Genomic DNA, 16826 nt, shown 5'->3' on the forward strand with positions numbered 1-16826 from the left:
TATTTGTTCCGACACAGTTGTCAATCCATGGGCAATGACTAAAAAAATCAGTACTAGCTCGGTTGCCGGCACCTTTTCGGAGCTTGCTCACTGGTCATGTTTCGACACGCAACGCGCGCAGCGCTTGCAGTGCTTGCTCCGCAGGGGCTTTCGGATCATGCAATAAACACAAAAGTTCTCTTCATCGAATTTCCACTGCTCGAACAGTTCGGCAATAGTAGCCCTCTGCTGATTCCGGCTGCCGAGTTTGGGCACAAATCCGGGGTCCTCTATCATCGAGCAACCATAGAAATACGCAGTCAGGCAGAAAAAGACTGCAAAAGACACATTCGAGATGGGGGATGAAGAAAAAGTCGCTGGAGGCCACTGTCAGTGCTCAAACTCCCGGGGTAAGGTAGACAGCTATCTGGGGTGTACCGTACCTGGTAGGACGTGGAAAACGTATCTAACTCCAACCCAAAACAAAGTGCCCGCAAATACACCCGATAGATATGGCTGGACAAGAAGTCAGCAAAGCAATGGTTGTGAAGGTGGTGGTTAGTAGAATCGGGAACCAAGCGTACTGTTTTCTGGAGTACTCGATACTCAGAAGGACCCTGGCTGGCCGCCTTCTGCGCAACCCACTGTAGGCCAAACACCACCACGAGCGTGCTTGGAATGGAAAAGTAGATCGCCATGTTGCTGAGGATCCAAATGGCCACAAAGACAATAAGGAAGGGCCAAAGGAAGAAGAACTTCGACATCGCGTTTTTGCTCTTCACCCAAGTCGTCAAGCCGAAAGGCAGCGTCTTTGGATTCCCGTCCAAATCATACCCACACTCGTCCAAAGCCCGGTACCACACCCGGGTGGTGTTCATCTCCCCCGCAACTATCGCGGGCGTTTTACCATCACTGGTCTTGGAAAACCTATCCGCTCCATACTCTACGAGTCTTTGAACGCAAGGCAAGGAGCCTTTCACCAGAGCCCAATGAAGGGGGGTAAGACCGCCGTCGTCGACTGTGTTTGGATTGGCGCCCCAGCGCAAGAACAGGTCCACACACGCAGGGAATCCCTTATAGGCTGCCCACATCAGACCCGTATGGCCCTGTTGATCGACGACATCCACCGGAATTTCCTGGTGCAGCAGCAACACCAACAAAAACGCATTTCCATCAATAGTAGCCAGGTGTAAGATGTTGTATCCTTGGACATCCGTGAGAAGAGGGTCTGCGCCGTGTTGGAGGAGTAAATGGACAATGTAATAATGGCATCGCTGGGCAGCCCACATTGCCGGTGTTGCTACCGACTCCCCTCCTTTGGCGTTCACGTCGGCGCCGGAATCCAATAAGAACTTGCACATCGCGTATTGGTTGTTGATCGCCGCCCACTGAGGAAAGAAATGAGGCGTCAGTATAGGCCTCCACTATCGGGGTAGACTTCGACCCCGCAAAAGAGTATTCGGGTGGTACACACATGTAGCGGAGTTATCCCTTCTTCATCGGCATGGGTTGCCGTGGACTTTTTCTCATCGAACAACCTTTGCATGGCTGAGACCTCCCCGATTCGGGCAATCTGCATGACGTCCTCTCCAAGCGGGATTGAACCCCCGCGACGCGCCGGTTTCTTCATCTGACCGAGCTCAACGCTGGCGTTTTGAGGGGCGACCTGTGGAGGCGAGGCCGTGCTTTTGCCCTCGGAGGGGGAGGAGTTGTTGGAATTCGGCCCAGCAGAGCTGCTATTGCTTTGCGACCCCGGCGGAGACATGGTGTGCGTATTTAATCGTGGCCCTCCCATGATTTCTGGTTAGGAGATAAAGCGTCCGACCCAGCCGTCAGCAAGAAGATATGCGAAAAAGGACGAGAGAAGGTGGTAGGCGTTTCGATCTGGCGATTTCTTTCACGGTATCCCAACAACCATTGCGCGGTCAAAGTCACGAAAGGAAGAAAGGTCGGAGACGCCTATACGTCTGAAATCAGATAGAATGACCAGAAACTGGGAGAATATTATGTGCAGAAAAAGAATATATATTCCTCGGTAGAAGCGAGAAAGATCAAGAATATCAAAGAGAACAGAAAATTCGGGGAGGAGACCAGGCAGATGGAATCGAGAAGGGGGAAAGGCTGAGGCTCGGGGGATGCGCAAGAGCCAATTGTCTTCTAGTCTATTCGGGGAGACAGCCGCACTGGAGACTCGCCGACCTTAATGTAGGTGCCTGGAGCCCGATTTCCACACTACTAATCAAGTAGAGGTTAGTGCCTTACAGGTTACTCTGTATATAGGTCATCTATCTACACAGGGGGAAGAGGCAGGTTTGTCTTTCCTTTGTGTTTTCCTTCCATGAAGAATAGTCATTGGTTTACTGTTTACTGCCTGATGATGGATGTCATCCGCTGATTCAGCATCTCAACATAGAATTGTTACTATTTTAGAGACCAACTTGGACAATCCCGTGAAACATGATTATGCAGGTTCCTTATTGTTCTCTAATTGATAGACCAGCACATTGAAACTCAAAATACTCAATACTTAAGTGCCCAAATGAGTAATGCATTGGGTTATTCCAAGAAGCCCCAGCCTGGTCCAGCCACCACAAAGAGCCCCTTCCTTCCTCCTACAAAAAAGGGGGAAGGATGAAAGAAAAATGACAAAAGAGGAACAGAAAACAAGGAGAGGACGAGGACACTTTCGACATAGAAGGGCAGAAAATTGGTGCATCTTAAATATGATTGGGCCCAGGCCTCAATGCAAAATAAACCCGTCGGATGTGGCTTTGAAGGGAGATATCGTCCATAGGTTCGACGTCAGTGGTGTAAGATTTGACACGCTCGGGGGCCGGTAAGTTCCCTGTCTGCCACTGAAGGTGCTTGGGCGGCCCATAGCTATGGCCTAATCAACCAAGTTGGCGATGTTATTCAGGAACAATCCTTCTCAATGCCTATGGACCGCTCAAGGTACTTGACCTGGTCGACGAGCATTTGGAGATCAACTCGCAGTTCGAAGTCTGCAAGGAAACAGAAGCTGATCTCGAGCTTCGACAGTTCGCCCTCACTCACCCCACCGACTCTGGCTACACGACGGTGGGGATAGCTGAGATCTTCAAGGGATTTCATGGCCACGCGGAGACTAGCCAGCACTAGGCGGTGCATGTTCCTCGAATTCACTGACACGACCTTTTCAACCACGGCCATTCTAGTAATGTACACGCTTGCAGCTATGTAAACAGCTGTCGACATCGGACAGTATCGGTGCAGCCGTTGCAGATAGTCCTTCATGTTGATCGGTGGTTCGCGCTTTGAGACGAATCTTTTGGATAGGACGCTCTGCTGAACGAAATCATGACCGGCCCCGACATAACCTGCCGGAGAGCAGTGCAACTCGGTGACCCTTATTGGAGTGACTTCTCCGCTGGAGATGCTATCACGCCGAGACCCAGACAGGCTCACCGAGTTCCTGTCAACGGGCAAACCTTGGTCTTCAGCCAACTTGACAAGCATCTCGATGTTGAGGTACAAGAGCTCTAGGGCAGTTGCTGGTGGGATATCGAAATCTTTCTTAGCGGCCTCCAGGTCTTGCTGTGCTGTCGAATTATTTGCGCTTGCGGATAAAACCTGCGCATCTCCATCGCGTCTATCATCGGGACCGTCCATTGCGACAGAGAGCAAATCTTTGGCAATCCGGTTTTATCAACGCAAGGAGCACACCTGGGCTCACAGGTAGATAAGGCTGCTTGGGCACGAGTGGCATTGTGGGACCTAGCCCAAATTATGACGTGACCCCAGGTACCTGTGTTTCGTGGACTTGAGTTCGACTTTTGGTGGTTTGCGCTCGAAAGCTGGAATTAGAGGTATTCCAGTATGAGATGCCGAGGCAAGGGAAACAGGAAAGGTTTCTAGATGATATGATTCATGATCGATGCTGCCAGTTCGATATTTCGCAAAGAAAGCAACCTTGTAATTTGACTAGTACAAGCTTGTGGATGATTGGATCTCGGGTGTCAAAGCAGTCCAAGATAACAGGCTCACTGTTGTTCACATAAGGCTGGTTATGACAATAACAACAGAAGTGAATGGTGAAGAAAGGCGTGTCAGCACATAACCATAATACACTTAAGTGAGAATGACTGAATACTGCCAAAAACCACGGTGACAGGATGTAGATGGATACACAGAAGTAGTGGGATCTCGACTGGTGTTTGTCGGTCGGACATTCAATTTCCCGATGTCACATCTGGAGATCTGATGTCTAATGGTACCCAAGTGCCTCCATCTACCGGTATTTGATTCGTTAAATCAAATCAAATCGATACATACATCTATACGCATAGGTACGTTGTCCACATATACAGACAGACTGAATAGCGTTAAGTGGGTATCCTTCTATTTCGATGAAATACAGCAAGCCATCGCTTAAAACAACATGACTTCAACGCCAACGCCCACGCCGTCCATATCCATATCGCTCTGTATCATCAAATGATGTCCTCAATTCGTCAGACCGAGATGCTCTAGAACGATCAGATGGGCAGCTTCGCCCCCAGACGGTGTATGATCTGAGATTATTCCCCAGATCCGCGTAGCTCCGCCTCGATCGAGCTTCGGCGTAAATGCGCACTGCCGCCTCTGATATCTGGCGTCTGCCATCTTGAATAATCCGTGGTGACATGCGACTGGTGCGGGACCGATTTGCAAATGTTCTTTCCGTTCCACGCGTCTCTCCGAATGGGGGCGAACGATGTCTTAGAGACGGGCTGCTGTTGAATGAATCGCGCCGGTTGTCCACTCGGACATGGGGAGTCTTTTGATTCGAATGATCAAAAGAGGCGCGTCTTCGACCACCTAGCTTACTAGCTATGCTGTGTTCTCTGGCTCGCCTGGTGTTTTGAACATAGTCCACCTCCTCGGAAAAGCGTACCTGTCGCCGCCGCCCCATGTTCCTCTCGCCGTCGCTGTCATGGATGGGGCTGTTGCTTTGATGGATCTCCACCGGCCGACTGGCAGTCCGGCGCTGTCTCGTGCGCATAGGTTCACGCTCACTGACGGGAGTTCGTTCTCTAGGGGGTCGGGGATTTCTCGTTGGCCGGCTAGGGCGAGAGTAACGAGGGCTGCAAGAGGAGGAACTGTCCGAATCGTCTTCTGATTCAGTATCTTCGAATCCATCGGCATCACTATCTTGCAATGAGTCGGAACTTGTTTGAGTAAACGTCGACCGGCGAGGCCTTCGCAGTATCCTCGTTATTACCTCCGGGGAATCGACCGCAAAAGGGCGGGGCGACCTGTCGCGGCGTCTTGATGGGCGTAATTCAGGATCGCCGACACGATCTGTGAATCGCCTGATGGATGGTAGGTCGAACTGGAATGATCGACTTCGAGGTATCCAGTGTCTTGCAGGACTCTCTTCGGCATGACACTCCCTATTCTGTTCCCGTGGCTCGATGATGTGAAACCTTGGCACCCTCATTGTTTGTGAGATCCGTGGCAGACTGTACGAAGATTGCTGATATCGACCCCAGTCTTGTGTCTGCGTGCGCCTGCTAGGTTCAGTGCTCAGGTTGAACAGACTGCGACGGGTGACTTTTTTCGTGCGGATCTCTATCGGATACACATCCGCGTAGTCCTTCCCGGGGCACATCCTTCGTTATCGCGCAATATCCTGGTAAGTTGGGTTGGTTATGTGCCCAAGGTACAGTTCGATGAACCACAACAGAGCTGGGAGACTGGAGATGCTTCGAGAGCGAAGGAGAAGATATTTAAGGCCCAGGCGTACTTCGACAACAACAGCCTGGGCGTCCCGAAAGTTTGATAATCGAACAACCAAAGACCCACGTATAACAATGACGGGACATATTAATAGTCACTGACAAAGAAGAACTCGATCTCTTACGCGGCTCAACTTGCAGACACAAATGGATTCTCGCAAACCTACAATGTCATGGAAACAAAGACAGACATGTGGTGGTGTCGAAGTCATGCGTTTCGAACGCCTGATTTGGAACTGGACTCAGCGTGTGTACTTTCTTTGAAGCAACGCCCCGGCGGTGGAAAACGAGCCCGGGAATGTTTTTTGGCTTTAAAGGTCACAGAATGATATGAATGATTACAAGAGGCTTAGCGAGCATTCACACGAAATGGGCACACCTAAGGGCGATTTTTTCAGGGATCTTGGTTGCAGTAGCCCGGAGAGGGTTCCTTGCAGGTTGGCATATAGCAGTAATTAGTAGCTAAGACGACAGTAGCCTCCCGAACCCAATTGTGCCACTGGCAGCCTAGTCTATCGATTGGGTAAACGGACTCTAAATAGGCTTGCATTCGAAGGAGTTCACCGCAGACACCCCAAGAACAGCCCCCGTATCTCTCTACCTAGTGGGTCCATGAAGAAAGAAGGGGTGGGTGGGCAAGAGAGTCGACTGGCGTCGGTCACAAGGGCTCACTTGAAGTCAGCCGGCCCAACAGAACAAAGGGCAAAGACAAAAGAGCGTCTCCGACAAAGGGGGACTAAAAGGGGCGGTCCATGGAAGAGGTGACATCACAAAAGGCTTTTTTTCAAAACAAAGACATCAAGAGGCACGAGTCACAACTACGCCCGCATCAACCAACTGACGTTGCTGTCGATGTGGGACCAGCCCTACCGAGGAGTCCATTGTATGCGCCCGAGGGTACCTACAGGGCGCGGGCGACTTGCATCCACACTAAGGCGTGGTCCCCCGGCCGTCGACAACAATCTCATTCAACTGGCGCAGGAGCAGTATCTTGGGAATATCATGTTTGCACATGGTACGCATGAATGATGTCTCGCAGGTCCCGCCATGTGGGCCAAACTGAAGGACGAGAACAGATCAGATTGGTTGGATGGCAGGGAATAAGATGGATGACTGGATAGACTGATGCATGCCTGGCAGCCTGCAGGTGATGTGGCGCAGATCTACCTAGGAGGATTTCGCACCGCCACCGTCCTGTGTGGCTAGGCATTGCGATGGATGTAGCTTTTTAAGAAGTGCCTGTTGTAAATATTAAATATCATAGTGTTGGAAAAATCATATCCGCCAGTTGCGCTTCATTACCCTAGGGCGAGGCTATCGCGAGACATTATGATCAGTGGAGACAGCCACAGCTCTAGTCCATCCATCTACGTCAACGACCAATCCTTCTAGGACGAAGATTAGGCACAGGAGGTGTGACCCTTGTGTCTTGTCGCGCTATGACCATTGCTCCATGAAATTACTCTGGGCCTTGTCTCGTCGATAGATCACGTCCAGATCGAGCTTCTGCATCCCTTTCTGGAGACGACCCAATTCAGATTCAAGGACTTCCAGTCCTCTCTCGTGCTCGAGATCGACAAGCGAGCTTTGGAATTGTGAATTCGTTTCCAAGGAAGACAGGAGAAGCATGGATGCCTGGTCCTTTGGGATCAGCTCATCCTTTAGCGGCGAATCAGCCGCAATGCTATAGCTCCGCAAGCATTCAAGCGCCTGCTTTCTCTTTTCAGCAAGCTCGGTAGCACCGCCACCCTTCTCTTCCGAGCCAAGCACCGACTCATATGATAGTCCTACACGGCGCATTAGGTTAGCAAGCACCGGGGTTTCCGGGGCGGAGTCAACGCGGTCGGGAGCAAATGCTGCCATTGGGGCTGTGGAAAGTCTTCTCAGTGTGTCCCGCCTTGGAGCGCTTTGCTCGGAGAAACGGTCGCCCATCTCTAATCGGTATGTGGAGGTAAACGATTCGAGAATACCACAGAGCGACTCGCGAGTCTGCAAGGACTTTGTGAGGTCCTTGGCCGAAGAGGTCATTTCACCAATTATGTCGGAGATCTGCCAGTGGTGAGCAAGGAAATCAGAAAGCCAAAGTAGCAACATACATTGTCAAGTTTCTCATGAGATGCAATGCGCTGCTTGCCATGGTGGTTCTGGAGTTCTCGCAGTATAGGCCCGCTACACTGTTGCTTCGTAGACATCTCTGCTAGTATTTCGATTTCGGGGTATAACGCTTCCAACTCCTCGGACAGGCCGGACCACGCATCGTCCTCGATACCCGTTGGGTTGTTGAAGCCCGCATTGTCGGATTCGATACCTTCTAGGTATAGACGGTCCAGCCGACAGTGTATTTCTTCGGCGAGGTATCTTGCGAGTAGAGACTCCAGCTCTAATGTCCGCTTAATTATCAAGGAGTCATCACCGCCACCCTGTATTGTAGATGCGGTCTTCTCTAGATTCAGAATGACCTTGTCGTCTTCCTTCAGTCGAGCTGTCAGGGAAGACAGTATCCGTTTGCCTTCCGCTACCGCTTTCTCCGTTTCACTCTTCAAGTCGATTTCCAACTCTTGAGCGAGGTCACTGGACTGTAGAGTGAGTTCAGCAAAATGTCGAGACGACCTAATTGAAGAAGCTTGCGTACCGCCGAAGATGTATTTTGTCGCCCCAACTCGTGCTTGGACCGCAATCGCTCTACATCTCTTGCCGATCTCAATTCCTGCTCATTTTTGACGCTGCGTTGGTTTCTGAGGTTTTCTTGTTGCGCCGCTAGAATGTCGACCTGTTTCCTGATCTCTCCCGTGGAAGCGTTCAACAAATCGGTCGCCTTTCGCAGTTCGCCGTCGTGTAACGGCCGGGTCGCACCAGTGTCGGAGTCATGGAGAATGTTTCGAAGAATGCCCGAGCTGTCTAGCTTCGAATACCTAATCAAAAAGCCGCAGGGATTAGCCAACAGAACGCGATAAATTGGATCACAGTGGAACAGCCATACAGCGCCAGCTCTTCTTGCGACAAAAGAGTGTCCGGACTCAAATGCTCCTCCACCCATTTGACGCTCTCGAGATGAGTCGTCGCGTCGTTGAAAGCTGACTCGATATCATCGCGACCGGCGCGAATATTGCGGTCTTTCAATAAAGATATTACTGTGGTTGCTGGATCTGTGGAGCTCTCCATTGTTTGTTCGTTCGGTTCGCGATGGTGAATAGACAGGAGCTGGCATAGTTGGGAATTATTAGTCAGTTAGTTACCAGTAATTTACCCAAACTGTCCGTCTGTCATCACCGCTGGTTACCGCTTCAAGTGCCATCTTTAGATGTACCATCCTTTTACCACTCCAAGATTGCCGTCGTTTTAGGATGTCTTGCTTCTTCAATCTTTGAACAAACAAGTTGTCCTAAATTTGGCTCAGATTGCCTCGGTCCTAACTTTAGATGATCTTTACAGCAAGAAGACTCAAATCTATATAACGTTCTAAACTATCTACCTAAGCTCCAGGTCAACTAAGCTCAGGTTAACTAGGCTCAGGTAAACTAGGATCCATGGGCCGGCGCATGGGCGGCTTCATGCACTGCTGGGTAGTACCAGGTGGTGACCGCGATAATAACATAAATCAACACACAGAGCCCGCCTTCAAGGTAGTTGGACTTGCCATCCCTCAGGAAATTTCCGACCACAAGAATAGACAAGACAACGGTGACGATCATGAAGATTTCGAAGTTCAACCCCATGTCCTTTCCGAGGCCCCAGCCAACGATCACCACAAGCGGTGCATTCAACAGGGCGGTCTGGATCGATGGGCCAAGGCAGTGGAACAAGGCGAAGTTGATTTGGTTATCCCTATACCATGATTAGTTTATGTTTGCGTTTTTCGAGACACGTTGGGCGTGGAATGTACTTACCAGGCTTCGTCGATGGCCGTCAAATGCTCCGCTGCCTTTTCAACCAGCGGAACCAGGATCAGGCCCATAAAATTATCCGGTACTCCCCTCTCGACGATATGCTCGATCTCTTGGACCAAGAAAACAGCCGACATACACACGCATGCAAGCGACACCGCAATAGCGATGAGACACTCAACCAGGGTGAGTTTGGCACGTCTCTTCTCCTCCTCCCGATCTTCATCCCGATGCTCGTCTTTCTCGAGGACCTCGTCGAAGATGCTGTGATGGCTGTGGAGGTTGTAGAATAGGTACCTAAAACGAGTCAGCAAGAGATACCACGACCGGGGTTGCAACGTGTGTAAACCCACATGAGGAAGGCAACAAGGAGGAGCACAGCAGTTGCTCTGCTAATGGTCAATGTGTATTCATTCAGGAGTGCCTCCGGGAGGGGTGCGGTGGCTTTGGAGAGCACAGCTGCGTTGAAAGCACTCGGAATTAGCAGCCCGAACCCTGCAACCAGCAGGAGCCCCGAGCCAACTTCGCTAACTGCTTCATGGAAGACCTGTTCTTCCCGCCCAAAACCACCGAGGAAGAAACATAATCCCAAGCAGAGCAGAAGATTTGCCAAGATCGACCCCAGGATAGCGGCCTGGATGACGACAAAACTGTCATTTTTGATCAAAACCATAAAAAGAACAATCTCGACGACCGAGCTCAGGGTTGTCTCCAGTAGAACACCAAGCACCTTGGGTAGCTTTTTCGCTAACTCCCCACCGGCAAAACCAAGAAGATTCGCCGAAGGAACCATGGCGATATAGTTAAGCGCAAAGACCCATACGTGAAGGTCTGGTCGAACAAAATGGAGCACAATAGCCGGCGGAACAAACGGCCAGAGGACGTTCACCAACATGGACAAGGTGCAGGTGCTCCTGAAGCAAACCTTCAAGAACAGAAACGGATGGATCCCGCTTCGACCACTCTCACCAGCAGTGTCGACGCGAAAAATCGCGCTGTCGGCATGGTGGACTTTCTCGTTGTGGGAGGGAAGCAGCCCGTCGTGGTTTGGGTTCGCTCCTGGATGGTCTGGATTCGGCACAAAGGCGTCTGGATATCCCCCTTCCCGTGGGGATGATTCGTGGGTGCTTCTCATGGCGACACGAATTGGGTTCCGGTCCGCGGACGGGCGCTCGGGGGTAATTATCTTCTGTGTCAGTCAGGAAGTATGGAATCCTTCCTATCCTACACAAAGACGGACAAAAGTTGTAGAGAATCCGAGTGGCCCGGTATTAACAGTTTGTTGGTAGATTCTTTACACAATTATATGAGAGAAAAATGAGATAGAAGGGCTTCGAGGAAAAGTGACTGGACTTGGAAGTGGGCCAGACACGGGATTTATTGCAAAGATCAGCAACAATGAGGCTTGTGTAAACAATCAACGAGTAAGGGGCCCTCGTGTCGCTTGACGGAATATTTTTAGAAAAGAATCAACAAAACAAGAAAGGGACCACCCAGGTAGGTTTATATGTCACAATGATAATTGACTCGGCGAGACCCAATCTGTAGGAATCGGGGAGGTCGAGCGAAATTATATCAAAACATGGGGATCACGAACATTAATTCAGGAGACCACCCAAGACTACCAAGAGCACCAGCGTTTTAGGTTCAGCCCGCTTGGTGAGCGGCGGTGGTCGTGGCAGCGCAAGACTCGTGGGAGGGAAACAAACCCATGTATCAAGACTAACCCAAGTGGGTGAGGTGCGGTATTGCTCAATTGTAAGATTCTATGGATATGCTTTATATCAACGCTTCAGGATCGGGTACTGAATTGATCTGCCAGTACTGCGTACAGTTGTACTCCGTATACTCCGTATATGGTAAGTGATTGATGGCCCAAGTGGTGCTGTCTCCATATTTATAGTGTGAGTTGACAGCATAGCCACCTTCACTAGGTACTTGGCGGTGTCTTGGGGCTCAACGAGAGAGTTTTTGATTCATTTGCAATAACATGGGTGTGTGTTTGCTCTGTATATCATACCGACAAACCACACAGACGATGCACGGGTTTGTTGGCTTATGAAGAGGCTCACTGCAGCAGTACTTCCCTTAAGCACGCATGTGGCTATCCGCATACCATGACTCGACCTATCAACCGTGTAGGATTTCGCAAGGAATCGAGAAAGGTTATTTTACGGTGGCACCTATTAGGGCTAACGACATTTCAGCTGACAACTGTGGGTGGCAGACTGACTGGTGATCATCGATATCGTAAGATTCTTTACAGGCGAGGCTGCTGTACCCTAAATTTGGTGGCATATAGAGGCTCAATGTCGTTCTGGAATACGAAAGAAGTAAGCTGACATAATAAATATATCAATGGCGTTGTAGCCAGCGTTGAAGAATTGGGCAATCGTGTATGATATACAATACTTGAATCTCTTGGATTATTTGACCAGCTTGCCTCCATAGACAAGAGCATCCTCCTTAGATATTGACTGACCCACAAGTAATTACCTCTGGTATCTTGGAAGTGTCCTATAATGTAGCCATTTTGATTTATGACAATCTGTCGAGCAATTATACTACACCGTGCAGTGGATTGGTGTCGTTATTGGCCCAAAAAACCTCACTATATATGTAGCTATTGAAGATGTTAATCTTAAATATGGACCATGTGTACTTAGGATAAGTGTACATGGTCACTTGGCACGGTAAGCGACTTCGGTTGATCTTTTTGGTACACAGGTGTAGTTGCACACCAAAGTGTATCATAACAAATTCGATGGCTGCCTAGGCTAGCGATATATACAAAGTACGAAGTACCCCTAAGAACTCAGGGACTCAGGGACTTAGAGAGTCAAAGTGACAGGCTGGGCAATCAATCCGCAACGGTACGCCGTCCTTGGCTCAATGGCTACCTAGATCCTGCCGTGCGGTGTATTAAGGTACGGTATTGTTACTCAGATCGACATGCTGATCCCTCAACTAGTCCATTGATTTTCATCAACAAATGGACATGTTGGTTCCAAAGACTCTAGGATGGTATGTCATGTGATGGTCAATCAACATCTGCTTTCTATCTTTCTAAATTCTGGGGTTCGCTCCTCTAAAATCCAAAAGTAATGGGGGAATAGTAGTACTTCATGGACGTTGTTCTGGTGGTATGGTTATGGCGAATACCTGCGCTATACTACGATACCTCCAAATCAACTAAAATGCATGCAGGGATTTCTTCGGTGGCCAAACGGCTACTATCGGGAGGGGCAACTTCTTACGAGATCTTTTTTCCTTGGTCGCAAAACACAGCTCTTGAACCTTTCATTAAGGTCCTTTTGGATTCAAATACAATTTTTCTTTTTTTTTTCTATTTTCTGTTTGTATTTTCTGCGCATAACTGACTGAGTCTTCCATCTTGAGATTCAAAATGTCTTCAATCACCGCACCCGGTATCCCTCCGGTGGCCCTGGATACCATCACCCAGCACATTGGCAATACCCCTCTGGTGCGCTTGAACCGCCTTCCGCAGAGCTTGGGGATTGAGGCGAAGGTGTATGCGAAGTTGGAATATTTCAATGCCGGTGGTAGCGTCAAGGATCGCATCGCTCTGCGCATGATCGAAGAGGCAGAGCGATCTGGGCGCATCAAGCCTGGCGATACCCTGATCGAACCTACCAGCGGAAACACGTATGTCGCGCCTCACCTTTCTTGTTTCTCCTTTGGATTAATTGTGGCTGGTGAACTGACAGAATCTCCTAATTGTTGTCTATTAGTGGTATTGGTTTGGCTCTTGTTGCGGCCGTGAAAGGTTGGTCTGCCCTTATTCGAACTGTCGCTCGCTGGTCCGTCGCTAATCTTTATCTCCTTCTCTAAATAGGATACAAGACGATCATCACTCTCCCGGAGAAGATGTCTGCGGAGAAAGTCTCTGTACTACGGGCCTTGAACGCAACTATCATCCGTACCCCCAACGAAGCCGCATACGACTCCCCCGAGTCCCACATTGGCGTTGCTAAGCGTCTCGAGAAGGAGTTGCCGAATGCCCATATTCTGGACCAGTATGGGAACGTGAACAACCCCCTGGCCCACGAACTCGGCACAGCGGAGGAGATCTGGACCCAAACCGATGGGAAGATCAAGGCCATTATCGCCGGCGCGGGAACCGGTGGCACCATCACCGGTCTGGCGCGAGGCCTGAAGAAGCACAACCCGAATGTTCAAGTCATCGCGGCTGATCCTCACGGTTCGATCCTGGCCCTGCCGCCCACGTTGAACCAAGAGCATGTCAACGACCCCTACAAGGTGGAAGGCATTGGATACGATTTCATCCCCGAGGTTCTTGACCAGAGCGCCGTCGACAAGTGGTATAAGACTGCCGACAAGGAATCATTCCAGTACTCTCGGCGTTTGATCGCCGAGGAGGGTCTTCTTGTTGGCGGGAGCAGTGGAAGCGCGATCTCGGCTCTGGTGCAAGCTGCGAATGACTACAAGTTCACCAAAGATGACGTTGTGGTGGTTGTCATGCCCGATAGCATCCGTAGCTATCTCACAAAGGTATGTCTACGGCGGACCTCCCTCATTCATATTACCAGATACTAATATATTTCTAGTTTGCCGACGACGACTGGCTCGCCGCAAATGGCCTCCTCACCCCTCCCTCAGAGGAAGCTACCCCTCTTTCCCCGGCCCTCCGGGCGCAGGACAAAAAAGATCCTTTCGCTGGCTCGAAGGTCCGATCCTTGCGGTTGAAGCCGATCACCACCGTCCGTCCCGATACGCCCTGCGAAACAGCGATTGAAATGATGAGAGACCGCGGATTCGACCAACTACCCGTGCTCGCGCCGTCCGGAAAGAGACTCGCCGGCCTCGTCACCCTGGGTAACGTCCTCAGCCGAGTCACCCACGGACGCGTATCCGGAAAGAGCCCCGTCTCCGACGCCATGTTCAACTTCAACAAGATTTCCGAGGTCGTTACGGACCCCAGAGACATGGGGCTGGCCAGTCCCAAGGCCTCCGGTGACGGAAACACGGCACCCAAAATCAAGAACCGGAAATTCGTCGAGATCACGATGGATACCCCGCTGAGCGCCTTGAACCGGTTCTTTGAGTGGAACAGTGCGGCTGTCGTCACGGAGAAGGACGAGCAGGGCATCATGAGACCCGTGGCTGTTGCCACCAAGGTTGATCTGCTCACATGGATGCTCCATAACCAGAGCTCTAACTGAGATTAATGTGTTGAGACTTTCGCTTGCAGACGCAAGTGTGCATTGTGGGAAGAATATATGTAATTAAGGGATTTTGGCTCTACCTATATAAAGTATAGAAAGTGAAAGGAGGCATGAACATACGCCATCATTCATATGGTCCGTCATGTTAGATGGGATATGGTATTAAAGTTCTCATGGTTTTTTCCAAGTCAACTACATATAACGTAATGCTGTTACAAGACAGGACTATCACCAAGACGCCTTTTTGTTGGTATCGCAGTGACTCTCACACCGCACCAAAGTTACTTTGTGTGGCACCACCCCAGCTCCATCGTAGCTCTACGGGTCTCCAAAGCTCTCGGATGACAAGGTTGAGGTCTATAAACTCAAAAATCCCAGAATATGTTATCGCATTCCCTTCGATATTGACTATACATCTTATAGCGACAGTCTCACGTGTAATATAAAAGAGTCATGACATTATATTCCGATACACCACTGTCCCCAGGATCCTTGATATATGACATTTCCACTGTTAAATAACTACCCGTCACGCATAAATAGAGCTTTATCATGTTGGACTTCAAAGTCCTTCAATTCCATAGTATGGCTGCACAATTTCCCCAGCCGAGATAATGAAGCGAGGATACATCAGAGGTCTAATCAAAGACACTGCCCAATCCACTCTTCCCATTTTCTCACGCCGGCTCCGAGTTTACCCTCCTCATCCCCCTTCACAGCACCACCGACAACATCAACGCTGATGCCAATCTCGTCTCCGAGGAGATCAAAAGTGAACGTGTCGTTTACGTCGTTACTGCCCAAGATATCGTCCTCTTCCTCTCCCGTGCCAGAATCAGCGTTCGCATCCATGAGACCCTTGCTCTTTGACTTGCGTATCCGGTCAATTTCAGCCTCGAGGCATTGACGCACCGATCCCGGCGGGAGCGCAGTGAACAGGTCTTGTTTGTTGGCAGCCACTAGGACGGGGATTTCGCCGGCGACCTTGGCCACATTTTTGTTCTTTTTCTGCAAAGCACGTCGTTGAAGAACGAACAGAACTTCATATAGGTATGAGGCAGTGTCACGGAGGGTTTCGGGGTCGGACAGAGCGGCCGTGTCGACCATAAACAGAACTCCACGTGCTTTCATGTTGGAGTCGTTCGACGTTGACATGGTCGCCAGCTGGGACAGGCCCTGAGACCCGCGCAATTTCCCATGGCCGGGTGTGTCTTTCACTCGGTATTTGACCGGATTCCGGGAGATGTCTTTCAATGACGAATCGTTGACGGACCGATATCGGTTCGAGGCGGTTTGAACAGAGGCGGGGAGGCTCACGGTTGCCAGTGTAGATGATTGGGAGGTATGCGTGGTGTGAGACAGCCTTTTGGCCAGTTGGGATGATTTGGATTCGAGCTGACCGATAGAACAACGAATTAGCGTCTCAGAGCTGGCTTGGAAGGGATTGACGATTTAACGATAAAAGGGAAGCTTACCAAGGACACAAAAGCAGTCTTGCCGGCGCCACTAGGCCCAACAAGGAGGAAGTTGGAGGATGGAGGTGAGGCAACCCTGCTGTAGAAGATCATATGAAGCAACACGGGCAACCCGAAGGCAAACAGAGCCGTGAGAGCAATGGCTATAGGATTTCCATCGAGCAACGCAGTTGCTATCCCCGACAACGACTTCCAGTCGCCATGGTACTCCATAATTGCTGTGCTGTGCTCGGTCAATTAGGACAACAGAGGAAGGACGTGGTTTTCGACAGTGCAAGCGGCAAGGCGCGGGGAAAGAGATCAATTATTCTCTCCGTCTGGTTTGTGAACCCTGAAATCAAGCTCTTTGCGGAATCTTTGCCAGTGACCACTATCCAACCATTTTTGAGTTCAGTGCAGGACCCGAACCCAAACTACTAGTTTCTTGCTAGGTTGGGGGTGGACGTTTGGTCGGTGGGCCAGGAGCTTTGTTGGGCGGAAAGAAGACGGGAGGGAGCATCGGATCATGCCACCTCTTGGATTTCG

The 16826-nt window shown here is 50.2% G+C and overlaps 6 protein-coding genes across 6 annotated transcripts; 1 reads left to right on the plus strand and 5 right to left on the minus strand.

Moving 5' to 3' along the window:
• Positions 1 to 2428: 2428 nt before the first annotated feature.
• On the minus strand, positions 2429 to 4123 carry P168DRAFT_290099 (putative cyclin-dependent protein kinase complex component). The gene has a single exon (XM_024837136.1). It carries the CDS (start codon positions 3625 to 3627, stop codon positions 2893 to 2895), a length of 735 nt encoding a protein of 244 aa, XP_024693913.1. The 5' UTR covers positions 3628 to 4123; the 3' UTR covers positions 2429 to 2892.
• A 230-nt stretch (positions 4124 to 4353) lies between these two features.
• Positions 4354 to 5608, minus strand: P168DRAFT_304336 (putative RNA binding protein; the record flags this gene model as incomplete). The annotated part of the gene is made up of 1 exon (XM_024838834.1): positions 4354 to 5608. The coding sequence occupies one exon, from the start codon at positions 5606 to 5608 to the stop codon at positions 4403 to 4405; it is 1206 nt and encodes a 401-aa protein (XP_024693914.1). The 3' UTR covers positions 4354 to 4402.
• Positions 5609 to 7076: 1468 nt separating this feature from the next.
• Positions 7077 to 8995, minus strand: P168DRAFT_268499 (uncharacterized protein). The gene is made up of 4 exons (XM_024835092.1): positions 8716 to 8995; positions 8368 to 8647; positions 7832 to 8311; positions 7077 to 7784 (listed from the first exon to the last, which is right to left on the minus strand). Exons 1-4 carry the CDS (start codon positions 8895 to 8897, stop codon positions 7173 to 7175), a joined length of 1554 nt encoding a protein of 517 aa, XP_024693915.1. The 5' UTR covers positions 8898 to 8995; the 3' UTR covers positions 7077 to 7172.
• Positions 8996 to 9253: 258 nt separating this feature from the next.
• On the minus strand, positions 9254 to 10754 carry P168DRAFT_234326 (hydrogen/calcium exchanger domain-containing protein; the record flags this gene model as incomplete). Its single annotated transcript, XM_024833410.1, has 3 exons — positions 9254 to 9560; positions 9623 to 9916; positions 9973 to 10754. The coding sequence occupies 3 exons, from the start codon at positions 10752 to 10754 to the stop codon at positions 9254 to 9256; spliced, it is 1383 nt and encodes a 460-aa protein (XP_024693916.1).
• A 2143-nt stretch (positions 10755 to 12897) lies between these two features.
• P168DRAFT_252661 (cystathionine beta-synthase CYS4) lies at positions 12898 to 14990 on the plus strand. The gene is made up of 4 exons (XM_024834341.1): positions 12898 to 13285; positions 13372 to 13406; positions 13476 to 14152; positions 14209 to 14990. The coding sequence occupies exons 1-4, from the start codon at positions 13026 to 13028 to the stop codon at positions 14821 to 14823; spliced, it is 1587 nt and encodes a 528-aa protein (XP_024693917.1). The 5' UTR covers positions 12898 to 13025; the 3' UTR covers positions 14824 to 14990.
• A 260-nt stretch (positions 14991 to 15250) lies between these two features.
• P168DRAFT_252662 (signal recognition particle receptor subunit beta) lies at positions 15251 to 16759 on the minus strand. The gene is made up of 2 exons (XM_024834342.1): positions 16302 to 16759; positions 15251 to 16221 (listed from the first exon to the last, which is right to left on the minus strand). The coding sequence occupies exons 1-2, from the start codon at positions 16512 to 16514 to the stop codon at positions 15469 to 15471; spliced, it is 966 nt and encodes a 321-aa protein (XP_024693918.1). The 5' UTR covers positions 16515 to 16759; the 3' UTR covers positions 15251 to 15468.
• Between the last annotated feature and the right edge of the window lie 67 nt (positions 16760 to 16826).

This window comes from Aspergillus campestris (assembly GCF_002847485.1).
Source record: "Aspergillus campestris IBT 28561 chromosome Unknown P168scaffold_5, whole genome shotgun sequence".
In the NCBI taxonomy this organism is placed as follows: domain Eukaryota; kingdom Fungi; phylum Ascomycota; class Eurotiomycetes; order Eurotiales; family Aspergillaceae; genus Aspergillus; species Aspergillus campestris.

Coding starts and splice junctions, on each gene's coding strand:
- P168DRAFT_290099 (XM_024837136.1), bottom strand. CDS start 3,627: ATGGACGGTCCCGATGATAGACGCGATGGAGATGCGCAGGTTTTATCC.
- P168DRAFT_268499 (XM_024835092.1), bottom strand. CDS start 8,897: ATGGAGAGCTCCACAGATCCAGCAACCACAGTAATATCTTTATTGAAA. Junction 8,648..8,715: donor TCGCAAGAAGAGCTGGCGCT/GTATGGCTGTTC, acceptor CTTTTTGATTAG/GTATTCGAAGCTAGACAGCT. Junction 7,785..7,831: donor CTCATGAGAAACTTGACAAT/GTATGTTGCTAC, acceptor CACCACTGGCAG/ATCTCCGACATAATTGGTGA.
- P168DRAFT_252661 (XM_024834341.1), top strand. CDS start 13,026: ATGTCTTCAATCACCGCACCCGGTATCCCTCCGGTGGCCCTGGATACC. Junction 13,407..13,475: donor TCTTGTTGCGGCCGTGAAAG/GTTGGTCTGCCC, acceptor TTCTCTAAATAG/GATACAAGACGATCATCACT. Junction 14,153..14,208: donor TCCGTAGCTATCTCACAAAG/GTATGTCTACGG, acceptor ATATATTTCTAG/TTTGCCGACGACGACTGGCT.
- P168DRAFT_252662 (XM_024834342.1), bottom strand. CDS start 16,514: ATGGAGTACCATGGCGACTGGAAGTCGTTGTCGGGGATAGCAACTGCG. Junction 16,222..16,301: donor AGACTGCTTTTGTGTCCTTG/GTAAGCTTCCCT, acceptor TCTATCGGTCAG/CTCGAATCCAAATCATCCCA.